Genomic DNA, 19,933 nt, shown 5'->3' with positions numbered 1-19,933 from the left:
GCCGCCGCGGCCACAAACATGCCCACCAGCCTATACAGAAACAGGCTACAAAAATGGCGGCCCCACAAGGCTCACAGGGGCCCAGGCAAGACATAGAACAAGGGGGGGATGTGGCAGGAGACCCCCACCAGGTACAGCCCCCCCCCCCATAGCCAATCGGCCGGTCGCCAGCAAGTAGCAAGGCCACCATACAACCCCAGTATAGGTAGAGAGAAGATGGCGGGGCAGAGAGGGGATATGGGGGGCGGGCAGAGAGGGGGGAGATAGATGACCCACAGGACCAGATGACCCACAGGACCATAAGACTCAAGGTGGGGGACCCAACGGGAAGGAGGGGAACCCTGGGGTCCGACTGTCCCAGGGAGGGGCCCGCGTCCACCCCAAAACCCTCCAGGGGGGGGGGGATAGATAATCACCATACAAGGAACAAGGCGGGCACTGCTTCAGATAGAACCTCCTCACCATCGAAATGGGGGAAGGCTGTCGGCCAGGAAGAGCGCCGAAACCTGGTCGTATGCGTCCTCGCGAGGCGTTTAACTCACAGGCCAGCCCCGTCCAGTAGGGCTTTGTCGCAGCCCACCTAGCGCTGAGCGAAAGGTCTGTGCGAACTAACTGGCCAGTCCGGCAGTTTATTGTAGATCTCACAGGAAAAAAAACAGGAGGAAAAAGAAAAAGTAAAAAAAATTGCAAGGACCAGAGATCCCAGCAAGAAACTAGATCCTTACTCTTGACTAGGCAGAAAAAAAAAACTGAATACCTATAGCAGAGAGGGGAAGTACACCTCCTGGGACTGCCCATAGGCGTAGTGAAGTTATTTTTCTGTCTATTGTCCTACTCCTGTAAGGGGCAATATAACCCAATGGTCAAGAAGATCAGAAGCTGTGTCCATCAATTAAGGAAAGAAAAATTTTTTTTAACAGTGTCCCGGCTACTTTCTTTACATTTACCTATAAGCCAGAAACCCCCAGCTGGGACGAGTCACTGGTTGTTAGGGACACGCCGGCATGCTATCAACCAGCATTTCTGAACTGGAATTGTCAAATTAGGGCCTTTTTAGCGTTTTAGCCTGTATAACAGGATTGGCAACCCATCAAGCACGGTCTACCTTTCGACCACGGGCAGATGACAGGTAGAGCGCAAACAGTTCCCAGCGCAGCCGACCCCCCCCCCCCTTCTGGGTGCTGATCCTTCGCTCTTCCATTAGCCTCCTCCGCCACGCCTTCTCGCTGCCAGTCCCTCTCTATCTCAAACGTAACCCCTGATGACTTCAGACGTTTACTGATGAAACGCGTAGGGTGGGACTAGGATGCGATTAAGTCACTTCCACTGTTTAGAACGCAGGTGGAGCACAGAGCGGCGTCCCCTGCTATTTTAAAAATGCCTGAGAACGTTCATTCATCGTAAGTGGAATTTTAATTACTTTAATAAATCTTTTTGATATATTATGCTATGATAGGCCTACAGTGGGTACGGAAAGTATTCAGACCCCCTTAAATTTTTCACTCTTTGTTATATTGCAGCCATTTGCTAAAACCATTTAGGTTCATTCTTCTTCCTCATGAATGTACACATAGCACCCCATACTGACAGAAAAACACAGAATTGTTGACATTGTTGCAGATTTATTAAAAAAGAAAAACTGAAATATCACATGGTCCTAAGTATTCAGACCCTTTGCTCAGTATTTAGTAGAAGCCCCCTTTTGATCTAATACAGCCAGGAGTCTTTTTGGGAAAGATGCAACAAGTCTTTCACACCTGGATTTGGGGATCCTCTGCCATTCCTCCTTGCAGATCCTCTCCAGTTCTGTCAGGTTGGATGGTAAACGTTGGTGGACAGCCATTTTTAGGTCTCTCCAGAGATGCTCAATTGGGTTTAAGTCAGGGCTCTGGCTGGGCCATTCAAGAACAGTCACGGAGTTGTTGTGAAGCCACTTCTTCGTTATTTTAGCTGTGTGCTTAGGGTCATTGTCTTGTTGGAAGGTAAACCTTCGGCCCAGTCTGAGGTCCAGAGCACTCTGGAGAAGGTTTTTGTCCAGGATATCCCTGTACTTGGCCGCATTCATCTTTCCCTCGATTGCAACCAGTCGTCCTGTCCCTGCAGCTGAAAAACACCCCCACAGCATGATGCTGCCACCACCATGCTTCACTGTTGGGACTGTATTGGACAGGTGATGAGCAGTGCCTGGTTTTCTCCACACATACCGCTTAGAATTAAGGCCAAAAAGTTCTATTTTGGTCTCATCAGACCAGAGAATCTTATTTCTCACCATCTTGGAGTCCTTCAGGTGTTTTTTTAGCAAACTCCATGCGGGCTTTCATGTGTCTTACACTGAGGAGAGGCTTCCGTCGGGCCACTCTGCCATAAAGCCCCGACTGGTGGAGGGCTGCAGTGATGGTTGACTTTCTACAACTTTCTCCCATCTCCTGACTGCATCTCTGGAGCTTAGCCACAGTGATCTTTGGGTTCTTCTATACCTCTCTCACCAAGGCTCTTCTCCCCCGATAGCTCAGTTTGGCCGGACGGCCAGCTCTAGGAAGGGTTCTGGTCGTCCCAAACGTCTTCCATTTGAGGATTATGGAGGCCACTGTGCTCTTAGGAACCTTAAGTGCAGCAGAAATCTTTTTGTAACCTTGGCCAGATCTGTGCCTTGCCACAATTCTGTCTCTGAGCTCTTCAGGCAGTTCCTTTGACCTCATGATTCTCATTTGCTCTGACATGCATTGTGATCTGGAAGGTCTTATATAGACAGGTGTGTGGCTTTCCTAATCAAGTCCAATCGGTATAATCAAACACAGCTGGACTCAAATGAAGGTGTAGAACCATCTCAAGGATGATCAGAAGAAATGGAAAGCACCTGAGTTAAATATATGAGTGTCACAGCAAAGGGTCTGAATACTTAGGACCATGTGATATTTCAGTTTTTCTTTTTTAATAAATCTGCAACAATGTCAACAATTCTGTGTTTTTCTGTCAGTATGGGGTGCTATGTGTACATTCATGAGGAAGAAGAATGAACCTAAATGATTTTAGCAAATGGCTGCAATATAACAAAGAGTGAAAAATTTAAGGGGGTCTGAATACTTTCCGTACCCACTGTATCTCTGCTTTTTTTTTAACCCATACTATACCCTATACCCCTTACTGAGAGGCTCTCCCTGGAGGATTATGGAAGATTACCTCTGCTGTGTTAGACTACCTGTAATGTGAGTCATAACGATCTGGTGAGTGGTATGTGTATGTTGGTGGAGAAGGGATTCACAAGTTCATGAGTGACTTCTTGCCTGGAAAAATCCTGGAAGAGATTGATTACTTTTGTGGGATTGTGTTGCGGTATTTGTTGAGCACTGTGTCACTTTTTATTATTTATTTATTTAGTATTTTTACTGTGAGCGTGGTCAATTTTACTTACATATTATGTTTTCTAAGCTTTTATGCTGTATGACATGCTGCCACATTATATTAATTTAATTACTGTGATTTTGGAACTAATTCTATGTGCAAGTGTGGAGGTGTTTATCACCTTACTCATTCATTTCGCATGCAAGATCTTCTCAGGTCAGCTTTCGTATCAGAAATGAGCAACAATACCATTTACTATCAAAACATTTGTAGATTATGACTAAAACGTATAAGTTTAGATTTATAAAAAAAATTGCATGGTGTGACGAGACCAACCTCGCCACATTGCATTGGAGGAGCCTGGTTGCCCGCCTGCTGCCTTTGGATTATGGACCGGCAGCTAAATGGTTAATTTTACGGTGCAGAAGGATTTATTTCTCTCTTTCTGCACAGCCATTCGGTAGATTCTATCTACCGAACAAACAGCCCCTGGTTCTAATTCGTATGGATTTGGTGGATGCAGGGTGACCAGGAGGGTGGTGAACACTGACACTATGGTTTGGACTACTACAAATGGGACAGTCATATTCAAGAATAATGTCTCCCTTGTAAAATGAAGATTTTTGTTCCCATTTGCCATGAGCTCTCTGAACAGGAAGTCAACTCCTAATATGGTCATTACAGGAAGTTCTGAGGAGACGGGCTGTCTAAGGTGGCTCCCCATTCACCTTTTGTCAGGTGTGCTAATGACCTCACCTTCTGTCTCCTTGCATTGGTCAAAGCTATCTGACCAATCCCTGTTGACTCATTTTCAAGTCCTCATTTGCATAGCAGCCCTCCTGGTCAAGCTATCTACCCAATCACTACTGAATAATTTTCAAGCCCTCATTTGCATGTCTGGAGAGGACCTTATGGGGGACTGCAGGTACTGTGCAATTGACCAATGGGAAAGCGGTTGTTGGGGGAAGGATGTTCCAATTTCTGTATATAAGTGTGCTGTGTTCTTCCAATAAATGTTGATGTTGTTCATGTTTTACCCTCATCTCGGAGCTTTGTCTCGTTATTGGGGGGATTCACTGTATGCTGTTGGAGACTGAATGCTAGGAGTGTAAGCTGATGTATGCTTTTCCTGTTCGTCTGCTAGCAGCTATTCGTGAGGTTCCAGGTTGGAGTGCTATTTTGTATCCAGTTCGGGAGTTTGGTGTCCTGCAAGTAGCTGTGCCTGTCTCTCAGAAAGGGGCATATCGCCTAAACGGATTTTAACTCCTTGTCTGCTGAAACGGTCCGTTACACATGGCTGCTTGCCCAGCAAAACTGCTGGAACATATGTTTTGCGCAAATGGGCCATAATCAAACATCCTCCTATTTTCTTTATAGGCTGAAGGTTATTCATTCACACAAAAAGAGTGGTCTGTGAAAATACTGCATTATGGGCAGTAGATGGAGCTGAGGATCACCTCCATCTAGTGGCCATAAAACCACGATTTTTTATGAACATTAGACCTGTTGAGAGAATAGAACCTTTGATTTTGCTCATTTCCACAGAGCAAATCTATCAGCAGTTTAGCAGCCTTCTGTGTTTTTGTAAAAAAAAAAAAAAAAAAAGTTCAAATGTGAAATTACCTTTCGGATTCAGGAGTACTTGTTGCTTGCATCAGATCAGCATCATCTAGCCCTGGGATTTGTTGTAACTGTTAGCCAAAAGTCACATATTACTTACATGCATATATACAATGTAAGATCTAATAATATACCTAATAATGTTATGCTGATATCAAACTTTTATGTTACGTTCATTATACATTGATCATCCATTAACTTTATAACCATCCACCTAATATTAAGTCTCTCTTTTGCCGCCAACACAGCCTTGGCCCATTAAAAAAGTATGGAAACCATTAGAACTCTAATGGCAGTTTCCACTGCAAGTACCGACTCGGCTCTACTCGGCCCTGCTTGGCCCGGTTTGCTTTTCCACTGCTGGTACCGCATGGTACGGTAGACAAAAAAATGCAGCGCTCATAGAATAACATATGGTGTAAATGAATATATGAAAGTCCACTCCAAGCTGTCGTAGGGAGTTGTATAGTCCACCGACAACAGCCTTAGCGTGTGACAGTCCGTCTATAAAATGACAGGGACAGTGAAGACCTCCACCACACACAAAGTAGCCAGCTGGCCTCTTACCAGATGGGTATGACCACCACTCTCACAATGGTCACACAAGACTTGTTGCTATAAAGCTGGATAATCGACCCTGAAAGCCTTCCAATAGGTGCTCCCAATTCAAATGTCGGATCCCAAAGTAGAAGTAGCCAGGCACAATCACTCCCAAAAGTTAAAAAACAGGGGGAAGACCATGGTGAAGTACGTTTTCACAGGTGTATGTTTATTAAAAGTAAAATGCACTCACCAGATACATCATCATAAAACAGCCTTGAATCAATAAAACCACTGTAGCAGTAAAGCACTTCCAGCTTGTGACGTCGAACCGTGCTGAAGCTCCGCCTACATGTTTCGCAGGCAACTGCGTCATCAGGGGGGGAGCGATCAGCATCAGGAGATGTCTTTAAATAGTGATTGAAACAGGAAAGAGGAAGCATAGACGTCCGGACACGCCCACTGGAGCCCATGACCCGTAACTTCCTCTAAACCACAGACAAGGAAATAACCCTCTGGGCCGAACCAGGACGCAAAACCAACTCCTGGAACACAAGCTGGGCAAAACCGGAAGTTCAGTAAAAACCATAGAGACCGGCCAATTCTCCATAATGGGAGGGACGAGACAGCTGCATGAGAAGTATACCCATGAATATATACGCATACACCAGGAGATGTGCATCTCACTACAGTATTGGTCATACTCCCGCGGAAAGCATGCCGTATAGAATCGCACCCAAATTGCCCATCAGGGAGAAAAAACTTTAAAGCCGTCAGAGTTGACGGTTGGCCATTTCAGAAAGTTCTACCCACCATAGATGATCTCATAATTGAAATCATCATTAAAATAATATACGGTGTTGGAGCGGTTCGGTACGGTACGGTTTGCTTTTCCACTAAAGTAGTACTAAAGTTAAGTGGGTGGGATAACAAGGGGGTGGGTGGGATTCTCTGACCAATCAGTGGCTAGTAGTGACTGCATGCAAAGGATTGTGGGATATGGTACCGGGTATGGTACCTCTTGGAACCACAATCGAGGTGGTACTGTTTTTGAGAGCCGCACCGTTCGGTTCCATGCAGTGGAAAAGCGCCGCCGTACCGTACCGCACCGCACCGAACCGTTCCTATACCCTACCATGCGGTACCAGCAGTGGAAAAGCACAAAAGCGAGCAGAACCGTTCGGTTCCATGCAGTGGAAAAGCACCATTATAAAGGTATGCTGTGGTATCTGGCACCAAGCTGTCAGTACCATATATCATTTATGTCCTGTAAATTGTGAGGTGGGGCCTCCATGGATCAGACTTGTTTTTCCAGCACATCCCACAGATACTCGATTGGATTGAGATCTGGAGACCCTGGAGGCCAAGTCAAAACCTCCTTCTCAATGCTGGGTTTCTGAAACCATTCTTGCAACCATTTTTGAAGTGTGGCAGGGTATATTCTACTATTAAGGCAACTGCCATCAGAGAATACCGATCCATGAAGGGTGTACTTGGTCAGCAACAAGGTTTAGGTGGTACGTGTGAAACCAACATCCATATGAATGGCAAGACTCAAAAAGGTTTTCCAATAGAAAATTGGCCAAAGCATCACACTGCTTCCTCCAGCTTCAATTCTTCCCATACTGCATCCTATCATCTTGTCCCCGGGTAAGCAAAGCACATGCACTCGGCCACTGACGGACACAGCTCCATGTCTTCTTAGACCCTTGGGCTTATGCCGCGCTCTCTTCAGGAGTAGGACTAGGCGGAAACAATTTTGGCTACGCCCCTGAGGCAGTCCCAGGGGGTATACCATCACTTCCTGCTAAAGGACTTCAGTTTGTAACAAGCAGTGTCAGAAGATTGCATAACTCAATCCAACTTGGGGGGTTACTGTGTCCATCAGTGAACCTCAGAGAAAAGGATTTTACGGTAAGACAAAAATCCATTTTTCTCTTTCGTTCACTGACGGACACAGCTCCATGTCTTCTTAGACCCTTGGGATGTCCCAAAGCAGTATCAACATGAGGGGTGGGAAAAACACAGCAATACATATAATTCCCAACAAGGGCTAAACATAGCCAACCAGGAACAACTGGAGCTCCTCACCATGAAAAGAACACCCTCAAGAGGCAGGTGCCTCTGCAACCTCAGCCTGCAAAACTTTGCGGCCAAAAGCAGCATCCGAAGATGCAAGTACATCCACCTTTTAAAAAATGTGTGTGTACAGATGACCACGTAGCCGCCTTGCACACCTGAACCACTGGCGCCTGGTGACGGAAAGGCCCAGGAGGCACTAAGCACCCTTGCAGAATGCCCTTGACAGGGAAAGGAGGAACCTGATCCTTGATAGAATAGGCCTGCACCACCGTCTGCCTGATCCATCTGGAAATGGTCACAGTAGATACAGCCTGCCCCTTACAAGGTCCATCTTTAAGAACAACGAATCGGATTTCCGAATCAACTCAGTCACCACCAGGTACTCCCAAATTGTCCTGACTACATCCAAGGAATGTAGAGCAATTTCATTAGGATGTTTCGGCTTAGGACATAAGGATGCCAACACAATATCTTCATTCAAATGAAATCCAGAGACAACCTTAGGAAGGAACGCCCCTTTACCCTTTGTCCCTGTGAACCACCAGGTAAGGTGACCGACAGGACATCGCAGCCAACTCCGACATCCTATGCACAGAAATAATAGCGGCCAAAAAGACCACCTTCTGTGACAGAGTGAGCAAAGGAAGTTCACAAATGTTTTTAAAAGAAGGCTTTTGAAGTAACGGCAGTATCAAATTTAGATCCCACTGAGGTACCAGTGGTCGCACCGGAGGAGCCAGATCGTGAACCTGCACAAAAGTGTGAACCAAGGACTTCGCCGCTCACGGCCTTTGGAAAAATATGGCAAAAGAAGAAATCTGGCCCTTGATGGCGCCCAGAGCCAAACGTTGATCTACGCCTAGTTGTAGAAACTCCAACAGGCGAGACACAGAAAAGGAACGGGGAGAAACCCCCCGGGACTCACACCAATCCAAACTCCAAACCTCCAAAAAGTCCAAGCCTTCCAAACTCGATGATAAACCTTCCTGGAAGTAGATTTTCTAGCTTTCAAAAGCATAGGAATCACAGACTGTTGAAAGCCCTCGACAGCCCTCTGTCCTTCAGCACCTGGCTTTCAATAGCCAGGCCGTTAAATTCAGCGACTGTAAAGCAGGATGGAAGATTGGTCCCTGGGACAGAAGAAGATCTTCCCTTAGAGGACGTCTCCAAGGGACGTCTGCTACCAGCCTTACCAGGCCTGTGTACCAAGACTGGCGAGGCCAGTCTGGTGCCACCAGAATGACTGGAATCCCTTTTACCTCGATTCTGCGTAGCAGTCTCGACAGAAGTTGTATTGGAGGAAAAGCGTAAATCAGACGATACTGACCCAAGGGGCCACCAGGGCATCTGCGGCGTCAGCCAGAGGATCCCGAGACCTTGACATGAACCTCTGCACCTTTCTGTTGAGACGGGAGGCCAACAGGTCCACATCGGGGGTCCCCCACCGGAGACAGATGATGAAACACCTCCGGGTGAAGAAACAATTCTCCCCGATCCAGCGTCTGCCGACTGAGATAGTCCGCTTGCCAATTCTCTACCCGCAAAATGTGCAAAGCAGAGAGGGCCGAAACATAGTTCTGCCCACCTCAGGATGCCAGCTACTTCCCAGGCTGCCAGGGAACTCCTTGTGCCCCCTTGGTGATTGACATATGCCACTGCCGTAGCATTGTTTGATTGTATCCTCACCGGGCATCCCTGCAGACGATCAGTCCACTGAGACAGACAAAGTCTGATCGCTCGAATCTCGAGGATGTTGATCGGCAGACTGGACTCCTCTCGAGTCCAAACACATTGAGCCGAGAATACTCCCAAGATACCTCCCCACCGGGACAGACTGGCATCCGTGGAAATCACTGTCAAATACAGAGGAAGAAAGGACTTTGCCAGTCAATGCCCTGGGGAGCAGAGCCACCATATCAAAGGACCCCGACTCAACAGGATCAAATCGTCCAGCGACTGTGGATCCTTGTTCCATTTGGCAAGAATATCTCTTTGTAAAGGTCTGGTATGGAACTGAGAAAACGGAACCGCCTCAAAAGGTGGAGACTATCAGACCCAGCACTTGCATATAAGTCCTGAGTGACAACCGGCGGTTGAACAACAGGAGACGAATCGCATCCTGCAACTTCAGTAGTTTCGCATGTGGAAGAAACACCCGGGCTGAATTCTGCGCCAGACCCAAGTGATCTAGCTTGGTGGACGGAGTCAAAGCCGATTTCTGAAAATTCAGTGTCCATCCGAACTCCTGTAGAGTTTGCACAGTAATGTCCAAGTCGACTTCTAGAGCCGAAGACGACTCTGCACACAGATCAGAACGTCCAGGTAACGTAGTGCCGCGATCCCCTTCTGTCGAAGCAAGGCCAACGCTGTGGCCAAAACTTTTGTGAACAGCCAAGGAGCTGAAGAGAGACAAAAAGAACGCCATAAATTAACAAAGCTCCTCGCCCGTAGCAAAACAAAGAAAACGCTGGTGCCTGGCATATATTGGAATATGAAGGCAAGCGCTCTTGAGATCGATAGAAGCCAAAAAGATCCCCTTGATGGAGAAAAGCCACTACCATGCGAATGGACTCCATCCGAAATTTCTGAACCCACACAAAATGGTTCAGATCCTTGCGCTCCAAGATCAGGCAGACCTTGCCTTCCTTCCTGGGAACGGTAAACAGATTTAGAACCGGCACAATGACTCTTTGTGCTAACAGGTCCCGCACTGCCCCGTAAAGGCCCTGCAGCCGATCATGAGACAGGTGAAAGTTGGAAGGAAAGAACTTTGCCGGAGACATGGACCGAAACTCGACCTTGTAGCCGAACCAAATTAACTCGTGGACCCATTTTTCCTGAATGAGGAAGGTCCATGGGTCTGGAAAGAAGCAAAGGCATCCCCCCCCCACCCAGATGCGGGTGAGGGCCCCCCTTCAGGCTGGGTAAGGTTCGTCTGCGGAACCAGTAGTGCCCGCTTTTGACTTACCATTCTAGGGTCTCTTGAAGCCACCCGCAAAGTTTATGGGTGGATCTCCAACCCTTTTCTCCGAGATCTAGTCGAACGAAAGGGCCGCTTGTGAGCCAAGAAAAAGGGACCATGTTTTACCACTAGGTTCCATGCCCCTAGCAACCTGCAGAAGTAAGGTGCTCTTACCTCCCATAAGGCCCTTAATGATTTCCTCCATAGGGGCACCGAACAACCAGTCACCTACAAAAGGTAGATAAATCCGCACCTTTTTAGAAGCCTGGTCAGTCGACCAGCACTTCAACCAAATCATGCCGCGAAAGATCACAGCCGTCACAGATACTCTGCCAGCAAGGGGCAGGTTACAAATGTACTGTAGCCCCTGGATAAACTGATCCGCCAGCTCAGGAGGGTGTTGACCCCCTTCCAGATCCTGGCATAACATTTTTGCCCATTCCGTTAAGGTCTGGGATACCAAGGTGATAGCAAACACCGACAACATTGAACCTGCCATGGTGAAAAAGGTAAGGGACCAGAGCCTCGGCTCTCTTGTCCAAAGGATCCTTAAAGGATGGAGAACCCTCAACAGGCAAAAGTGTGGCCTTATTTAGGCCTGGAAACCTGAGAATCCACCAACGATGGAACCCTTCGTTTCTTCAAGAGAGATTAATTAAAGGGATATCTCCTGGCGAAACGCTTAGGTATTCCAACCATGTGTTTCGGGGATTCCCACTGACTAGAGACAATCTCATCAAAATAGGCAGGAAAGGGGAACACCTTAGTCACCTTGGAAGATCTGCGGGTGCCAAACTGCACCCGCATTGCGGATTCAGCATCAGCTGAGTCCTCCAACTTTAAAGTTTCCCACACTGACACAATCAATGCCTCCACCAGCGCCTTTTCATGCGCAGCTGCAGAGGAGGAGGATTCCTCCTCATCATTGGAGCACTCCGGGTGCGTGGACGCAAACCCAGTGGGCTGACTCACGTCCGCAGGGGCCAAATCCACCTAAGACTCTGAGGAGATAGAGGATATAGGTGAAGGCGGGGGATGCTTCTTGCTAGGCCCCCTTTGCAGGGCCAATACAACCTTTGGACACAAGTGACTGCAGAGATGCCGTCATGGCCGCCAGGCAAGACAGAGGCCGAGAGGATCCCACAGCTTCAAGGAGTGGGTCAGATGGCGATACACGTTCCAGGGGCCCCATGGTTAAATCAGAGCTGCACTGTGCACAAAAGGGGAATTTTTTTTTTAAAAAATCTCCTGCACACTGCCAAGAGCACCACAAGATCAGCGCCCCCGTGGTGCTGTATATAGCAGAGGAAGCACTGTATACCCACAGAGACTCACCACCTTGCACCCAGAGCTGGATCCAGAGTGCCAAACAGCCTGCCACACTGCAATCAAAGAGGAAGAAGAAGCACTGACACTAGAAGCCCCCGCTGAACGTCGCTGCACTGGACTACAAGAAAATGGCGGCCGCTATAGACTACAATGAGCAACCCAAAACATGGCCACCGGACTACACAAACATGGAAGCAGAGGCTGAAGAAAACCATCCACGGCAACAGACCCGGGACCCCACTGGACCCCAGGGAAGTAATAGTCCACAAGGGGGAAGCCCCCCAGGGCCCCCCCACCCGCAGTGCAATAAGTGCAGGCACCCCTAAAAGGGGGCAGACAGCGGCACACTCCCACCGTCCTCCAGCCCAGCACCAATTTAACACCCCCACCCAAAAACACTCGTGCACCCCAAAGGGGAACTAGGGGAAAGGGCTGGAGGCAGGTGAGGACAACCAACGCAGGGGAAACCCAGATAGGGAGAGGGGGGGAAAACCATGAGGGGAGGAAGGATTTAGGGGGGGCCTACCATCCCCAGGGAGGGCCCGCGACAACCCTGGCAATTCCCAGAGAAAAAAAGAGGGTGGACACTACTCACCACACCTTGGTATTAGGTGGGCACCACTCCCGGCAGTCCACCACACCATCTTGGAATGGGGGTGCTGTGGCCAGAGGCACGCTGCGACTCTGGTCATGACCGTTGTCGTGACAAGGGCTATGCGACATTGCAAGGTGTTTCACTCGCCGTCCAGTGGGGCTATGTCGCGGCCAACCTAGCGCAGAGTTAATAGTTGAGTAACACTCGCAGTCCAGAATGGGAAGGCCGTAAGGATCCAAGATATCCAGTGAGTCACCCAGTCTGGCTGTTGGTTGTAGTTCACACAGGAACAGAAAATAAAGGAAAAGAAAAAATGTCTGTTTAAAAAGGAAAAAATGTCAGGACCACAGATTTTAGCAGGGTGCCAGGTCCTGACTAGGCAGAAAAAACTAAAGTCCTATAGCAGGAAGTAAAGGTATACCCCCTGGGACTGCCTCAGGGGCGTAGCCAAAATTGTTTCCGCCTAGAGAGCAGCATGAGAAGACAGGGAGCTAGGTCCCTCAGTGAACCAAAGAGAAAATGTGATTTATCAGGCTACACCAACTTCTTCCACTGCTTCGTGGTCCACTTCTGATGCTCATGTTCCCATTGTAGGCAATTTTGTCTATGGGCATGGGTCAGCATTGACACCCTCACCAGTCTGCAGTTACACAGCCCCATACACCGCAAACTGCGATGCCATTTTTTTCACCTTTCACAACAACATCAACTGCAAGGACAATATGTTTACTGATCTGTAAGTCCATAGATAGGTTTCCCATTACCTAAATTAAGCTTTTTGGCCCCAAAATTATGCTTTCTGTTGCATTTGAAATTTTATCTAGCCTTGATGTACAAAATCTTTACATTTACTGCAAGGACACAAGAACTTGACCGTGGCAAGGCTAGAATAGTCTAAACCCTGCCCAACAGCAAAATCTGCAATTTGTAAATATGCCAAACTAATGCAAAAAATACCTGAACATTGGCAGGTTCCTCCGTCTTTAGGACCGTTAAGGCCAAACGTGCAGCATTCTGTTTTGCCTCTTTCTTGTTTTTCCCTTTAGATTCAGGAAATGTTCGCTCACCAATAACAGCACTGCAGAAGAACCTTTGTAAAAATAGTGGAAGTTTATTTTTTTTTTCATGTATAGTATAGTCCATATCCCTCACATTACTGCTCTGAAGACAGCACTTCAGCATATCAGACACAAAAAAGAGTTGACTTACTCAAGAAGTAGAGAAGGCTAGTTTTGCATGCAGTGTTAATAGAGCCTAATAAAAACAGGTAAAGCTGGGTTCTAACCAATCAACACAACATGCAAGAACAAATCCTGTTTTTAAATTCCCTCCTCACAAGATTGGGTATTCAAACTGAACACTGATTCACCCGAATTACAAACATTCCCTATGCCAAGTGAACAGCCTTTAATCACTTCAGCTCCGGAAGGTTTTACCCCCTTCCTCACCAGAGCACTTTTTGAAATTTGGCACTGCGCTGCTTTTACTGGTAATTGCGCGGCCATTTTTCCCCACAAATAGAGCATTCATTTGGTGGCATTTGATCACCACTGGGATTTTTATTTTTAAAGATATAAACGAAAAACAAAAACTGAATTTTTGTCTTACCATAAAATCCTTTTTTCTGAAGTTCATTGACAGACGCAGCTCCATAGAATTCTTGACCATTGGGTTATGCTACCCCCCTACAGTAGTAGAACACCAGGCAGCAAAAAGCTTTACCACACCTATGGGACCGTCCCTGCAGGCATACATCCACAAACTCTTCTATAGCCTTCAGTTTTGTTGCAAGCAGTGCTTAGAGGAAAAAACCCAACCCACGTAAGATAGAGAGGCAGGTGCTGCGTCTGTCAATGAACTTTAGAGAAAAAGATTTTACGGTAAGACAAAAATCCTGTTTTCTCTATCGTTCATTGACAGACGCAGCTCCATATAATTCTTGACCATTGGGACGTGACAAAGCAGTATGTGCATGAGGGGTGGGAAAACAACGCAGAAAAAGAATGCAATTCCCAACAAGGCTAAAACTTTAGCCAACCAGAGAAGATAGTCTCTTTGAGGGGGTTTGTCAAGGTGAGCTCCTGTTGTTCCTGGTTGAGCGCTAAGTATCTTTCAAACAGCAGCCTGCAAAACCTTGCGGCCAAAATAAGCATCCGAGGATGCCAACACATCTACTTTAAAAAAAAATTGTGAACGTGTGCACAGACGACCAAGTGAAAAGGCTAGAAAGAGGGATGGCGCATAGCGGTGTGATGAGAAACCGATGTTCCTTGATGAAAGATAACTGGTAAACAGTAATAACAGGAAAAGTTTATTGTGACAAGTAATGTTAAAAACCACCAACCGGTCCTAGGGTCTTCGGTGTCGCATAAGGACACTGTGGGGGTCCCGCTCGGTGTATACAGAAAACAATGATCCAAATCCGAGGGAGGGATGGAGATGGGATACGGAGGGTCTTGGAAACAAATAGGGGAGACCGCACGGCGCGTGTCTGCCGTAACACACAACAAAGGCGCCGGGACCTCTCACTTCCGGGATCCTCCCACCGCACAGCGTCATTGGGAGCGAGCAGCCGAGGACAAGATGAAGGACGGACCAGCGTGGAACTCAAGCTTCGGGTTGCCGTGACGACATGTTTTGCGTGCATGCGCTTTTGTGAAACTGATAGTCAAACTGAACTCTTGCAGAGTCCTTACAGTGATTGCCAAATCCTCCAACAGAGCTGAATGAGAATCTGCTCTTACAAAACATCGTCCAGGTACCCCAGGAACGCAAGCCCCCTCTGACAATATTGGAGCCAACAGTGAAGACCCTGGGAGCAGAGGCGAGACCAAAGGGTAACGCCACAAATTGAAAGTGCTCCTCTCCCACAGCGAAGTGAAGAAAATGCTGGTGTCCAGCATAGATAGGGATGTGTAGATATGCATTCCTGATATCGATAGAGGCCAACAGGTCTCCCTGATGTAGGGACGCCACTACCGTGTGAATATATTCTATTCAAAACTTCTGAATCCGCACAAAGCAGTTCAGAGCTTTTAGATCCAGGATTGGATGCACTTTGCCGCCCTTCCTGGGCACAGTGAACAGGTTTGAATAAAACTCTTGAAAAGGTTCCCGAGAGGGAACCGGCACAATCACTCCCTGTGACAGCAGATCTTGCACCGCTGCTCGTAGGTCCAGTAACCGATCTAGAGATAGGCGGAGGTTGGACGGAAAGAACCTGTCTGACGGTTGGGACCTGAATCCGATCTCGTAACCCGATCAGATCAGTTTGTGAACCCATTTGTCCTGAACCAAGGAAGTCCATGGTTCCGGAAAGAAGCGAAGACCCCCTCTCATCCCAGAAATAGGTCAGGGCATCCCTTCATGCAGACGAGAATTTGTCCTCAGATTCGGATTGTCTTCTTGGAACCCCCGAAGACCTGGCTCCCCGGAGGCAGGAAAGGGCCGCCTATGAGCAGTAAATGAAGGCCCCTGTCTATTATGCGGTGCCTTGCTCTTGGTGTATTGGGAAAGAAGAAAACTCTTCCCACCCGTAAGGCCTTTGATCAACTCATCCAAGGAGGAACTAGTTTGTCCCCCGTAAAGAGAAGGTTAGAAAGAGTCTTTTTGGAAGCCTGGTCCGCAGACCAGCTTTTCAGCCACACCATGCATCTAATCGCAACCCCTACTGTAGATACTCTGGCCACCAGTGGAGCCGCATCCAGTGATGCATCACATATATACAGAAGGGCTTGGATCATTTGATCCATTAGCTCGGTCAGTCCAAACAGGAGCTGCTCTGTTTCCAAGTCACCTTTCAGTAACTTCGCCCATTCTGCTATGGTCTGTGTCACACCAGAGTGATCACAAAGACTGCTTTCAGTATTGAGCCCGCGATCACATGCAAATGGCGGGACAGAGACTTAACTCATCTATCCACGGGGTCTGTAAATACCGTAGACTTGTTTAGTCTGGCAACCATTGATGGCTCTGAAGGGCTTAGATCTCTTGTCTTGAGACCCTGAGGGACGAAAAGGCCTCTTATGAGCCGAGAAGAATGGCCCCCAGTCTTCGACAGGACTCCTTGCCCTTGGAAGCCTGTGGAAGAAGAGTACTCTTCCTCCCTATGAGGCCGTTAATGAGGTTATCCAAGGAAGCTCCAAACAAGCGATCCCCCCCACAAATGGGAGATCAGATAAGGCCTTAGAAGTCTGATACGCAGACCAGCATTTCACCCTGAAATTACGTCGAAGGACTACCGCTGGGAGAGACCGTCCTGAAAAAGGAGCCGCATCCAAAAGAGGCATCATAGACAAACTGTAGCCCCTGGATCAATTGATCTGACAGCTCTGCCAGCTCCACATAGGCAGAGGGGAGCTGTTCCCCTTCTAGGTCTCGGCGTAAAAGTTTAGCCCACTCAGTCAGAGTTTGGGACACCAGGGCAATAGTAAATGCCGGTCTAAGTGCTGAACCAGCCACTATGAACATATGGAGGGTCAGAGTCTCTGACCTCCAGAATTAAGGTGGTTTTATTTCACCTGGAAACCGGCAAATCCACTACAGGCGGGACTGTCCACTTTTTAAGCAAGGACTCCCCATAAGGATACCGCATCGCAAAATGCTTAGGAACTGTAAAGTGGGGTTGCCCAAAACGCACTGTTTAGTGGCAATATTATCAAAGTAAGCAGGAAAGGGGAACACCCTCGCCTCCTTGGAGGGCTGTGTGGGTGCCAAAAGGGACTGGCGCCTTCGACGCAGCATCTGCCGCATCCTCCATCTTTAAAGTTTCACGCACTGACGCAATTAGCACATCCACCAGCGCCTTTTCATGTGTGGCTAGAGGAGCAGAGGAATCATCCTCACTATCTGAGCAGGCAGGGTGCGTGGATGCAGACCCAGATGGGTACCTTGCATCCGCGGCAGCTGAATCAGATTCAGGATCTGATGCAACAGAAGAAGGCGGGGGAAGCTTTTTGCTAGCCTGTTTTCCCAGGAACTCCTGGACACTAAGGACTCCAGGACTGTCGTCAGTGCAGTCAGGGATTGATGGGACCGGGAGGGCCCAGCAGCCTCTGAGAGGGGATCAGGTGGGGAAATGTGCTCCAGGGACTGCATTAGAGAGGAGGAGAACCCACACAAAAAAGTGTATAACACTTCTAGAGAAACCCCCACTGGGCTGGCGGTACCACAGGGCCCAGCAAAGAGCACTACCACTGCTTTAGCAGAGAGAGGGAGAGAGAACCCCACAAAAAGATTTACCACCACCAGGCAAAATTCACACACCAAGCGGCGATGAGGAAGAGAAAAATCCCGGAGTCACCACCCATCTAGCTTCAAAACATGGCCGCCACTATTATCAATGAGAAAACCACAAAAAAATGGCCTTGCTTACTATTGTAACTGTGATTGCCGTGGTAGATGTGATTGCAGGTGAACACAGTCAGTTACAGATCGCGCTTGCTGCACGCTCCAGGGGGCACGCACAAGGCACTATGCTGGGAGGACATACCGATACATCCTCCTGGAACTAGAGAGCACCCACTGGCCAGATATGAGGTGGTTAAAAAGATAGAAATCCTTGTACAAAAATCAACAAAAGTAAAGCTGGTCTCACAGGTGTATACGGATGCTCTTAAACGATGAATTATCAAGGAACATTACACTGTGCATATAACATTAAACACACAATGTAAAGAAGGAGCATACAGTGCCATAAAAAATTACTTCCCCTTTAAATTTTCCACATTTTGTCATGTTACAACCAAAAACGTAATTGTATTTTATGTGGTAGACCAACATACAGTGGCACATAACTGTAAAGTGCAAGGAAAATTATAAAAGGACTTTCAAAAGGTTTTACAAATAAATACGTGAAAAGTATGGCGTGCATTTGTATTCAGTCAATACTTTGTAGAACCATCTTTCACTGCAATTACAGCTAAAAGTCTTTTTGGTTATGTCTCTACCAGCTTTGCACATTTAGAGAGTGAAATGTTTGCCTATTCTTCTTTGCAAAATAGCTCAAGCTCTGTCAGATTGGATTGAGTGCGTCTGTGAACAGCAACATTCAAGTCTTGCCACAGATTCGCAATTGGATTTAGGTCTTGACTTGGACTGGGCCATTTTAACACATGAATATGCTTTGATCTAAACCGTCTGTCTGTATGTTTAGGGTCGTTATCCTGCTGGAAGGTGGACCTCTGCTCCAGTCAAGTCTTTTGCAGACTCTAACAGGTTTTCTTCTAAGATTGCCCTGTATTTGGCTCCATCCATCTTCCCATCAACTCAGACCAGCTTCCCTGTCCCTGCTGAAAAAAAGCATCCCCACAAAGCTGCCACCACAATGTCTCACGGTGGGGATGGTGTGTTCAGGGTGATGTGCAGTGTTAGTTTTCCACCACACATAGCATTATGCTTTTAGGCCAAAAAGGTAAATTTTGGTCTAATCTAACCAGAGCACCTTCTTACGAGTGTCCCCCACATGACTTCTTTCAAACTGGAAATGGGACTTCTTATGGCTTTCTTTCAACAATGGCTTTCTTCTTGCCACTCTTCCACAAAGGTCAGGCCATTTTCGGATGATGTTCAAAGCTTGGGAAATTTTTGTATAACTTAACCCTGCTTTAAACTTCTCCACAAATGTATTCATAACTTATCTGGTGTGTTCCTTGGCCTTAATGATGCGGTTCACTAACAAACCTCTGGGGGCTTTACAGAACAGCTATATTTATAGTGAGATTAAATTACACACAGGTGGACTGTATTTACTAATTATGTGACTTCTAAAGGCAATTGGTTCCACTAGATTTTAGTTAGGGGTATCAGAATAAAGGGGGCTGAATACAAATGCACGCCACATTTTTCAGATATTAAATAGTAAAAAACATGTAAAACCATTTATAACTTTCCTTCCACTTCACAATCATGTGTCACCTTGTGTTGGTCTATCAAAACAAAATCCCAATAAAATAAAATTTACGTTTTTGGTTGTAACATGACAAAATGTGAAAAATATCAAGGGGTATGAATACTTTTTCAAGGCACTGTACAGTGGCGGAACTACCAGGGGTGCAGAAGTTGCACTTGTGACTGGGCCCCGGAGTTCCACCACTGTGGGGGAGCCCAAACAGTGTTGCCAATCTCCCACCAATAACAGCCCGATTTCTCCCATCCCTAGGACAGAAGAATCAGCCTGTGTATTAAGGGCTGCAGCTGAGCAGAGTGTGTGTGACAGCCCAGCGAGCACACTCCCCCTCCCCTTTAGGGATGGGAGAACAGAGAGGAATACAACCTCCTCCTCCTCCCGCTCGTTTCTCCCGTCTCCGCCTGACCAGCCTGCTACACGTTCCCAGCTGTGTCAATGATCAGCTACCAGCCTCCCAGGTGAGTGATCTCTGCTCTGTGATCACTGAAGTGAGCTCTCCCTATCTCCCTCCTTTCTCTCCCCTATCTGTCTCCCTCCCCCTCTCAGTTCCTCCAGG

At 47.4% G+C, this 19,933-nt stretch overlaps 1 protein-coding gene across 1 annotated transcript in view; it reads right to left on the bottom strand.

Annotated features, from left to right (window-relative positions):
* LOC309549718 (interferon-induced, double-stranded RNA-activated protein kinase-like) overlaps positions 1-19,933 on the bottom strand; it is a 363,835-nt gene that overhangs the window by 293,072 nt on the left and 50,830 nt on the right. The window contains exons 6-7 of the mRNA XM_082250192.1: positions 13,428-13,560; positions 4,966-5,033 (exon numbers count right to left, since the gene is read on the bottom strand). Coding sequence (XP_082106318.1) covers positions 4,966-5,033; positions 13,428-13,560 — 201 coding nt within the window. The remainder of the gene's footprint in view (positions 1-4,965; positions 5,034-13,427; positions 13,561-19,933) is intronic.

Source organism: Pelophylax lessonae (genome assembly GCF_965119305.1).
Source record: "Pelophylax lessonae genome assembly, chromosome: 3".
In the NCBI taxonomy this organism is placed as follows: domain Eukaryota; kingdom Metazoa; phylum Chordata; class Amphibia; order Anura; family Ranidae; genus Pelophylax; species Pelophylax lessonae.
Note: the sequence above shows the minus strand (reverse complement) of the source record. Positions and strands in the feature narration are given on the sequence as shown.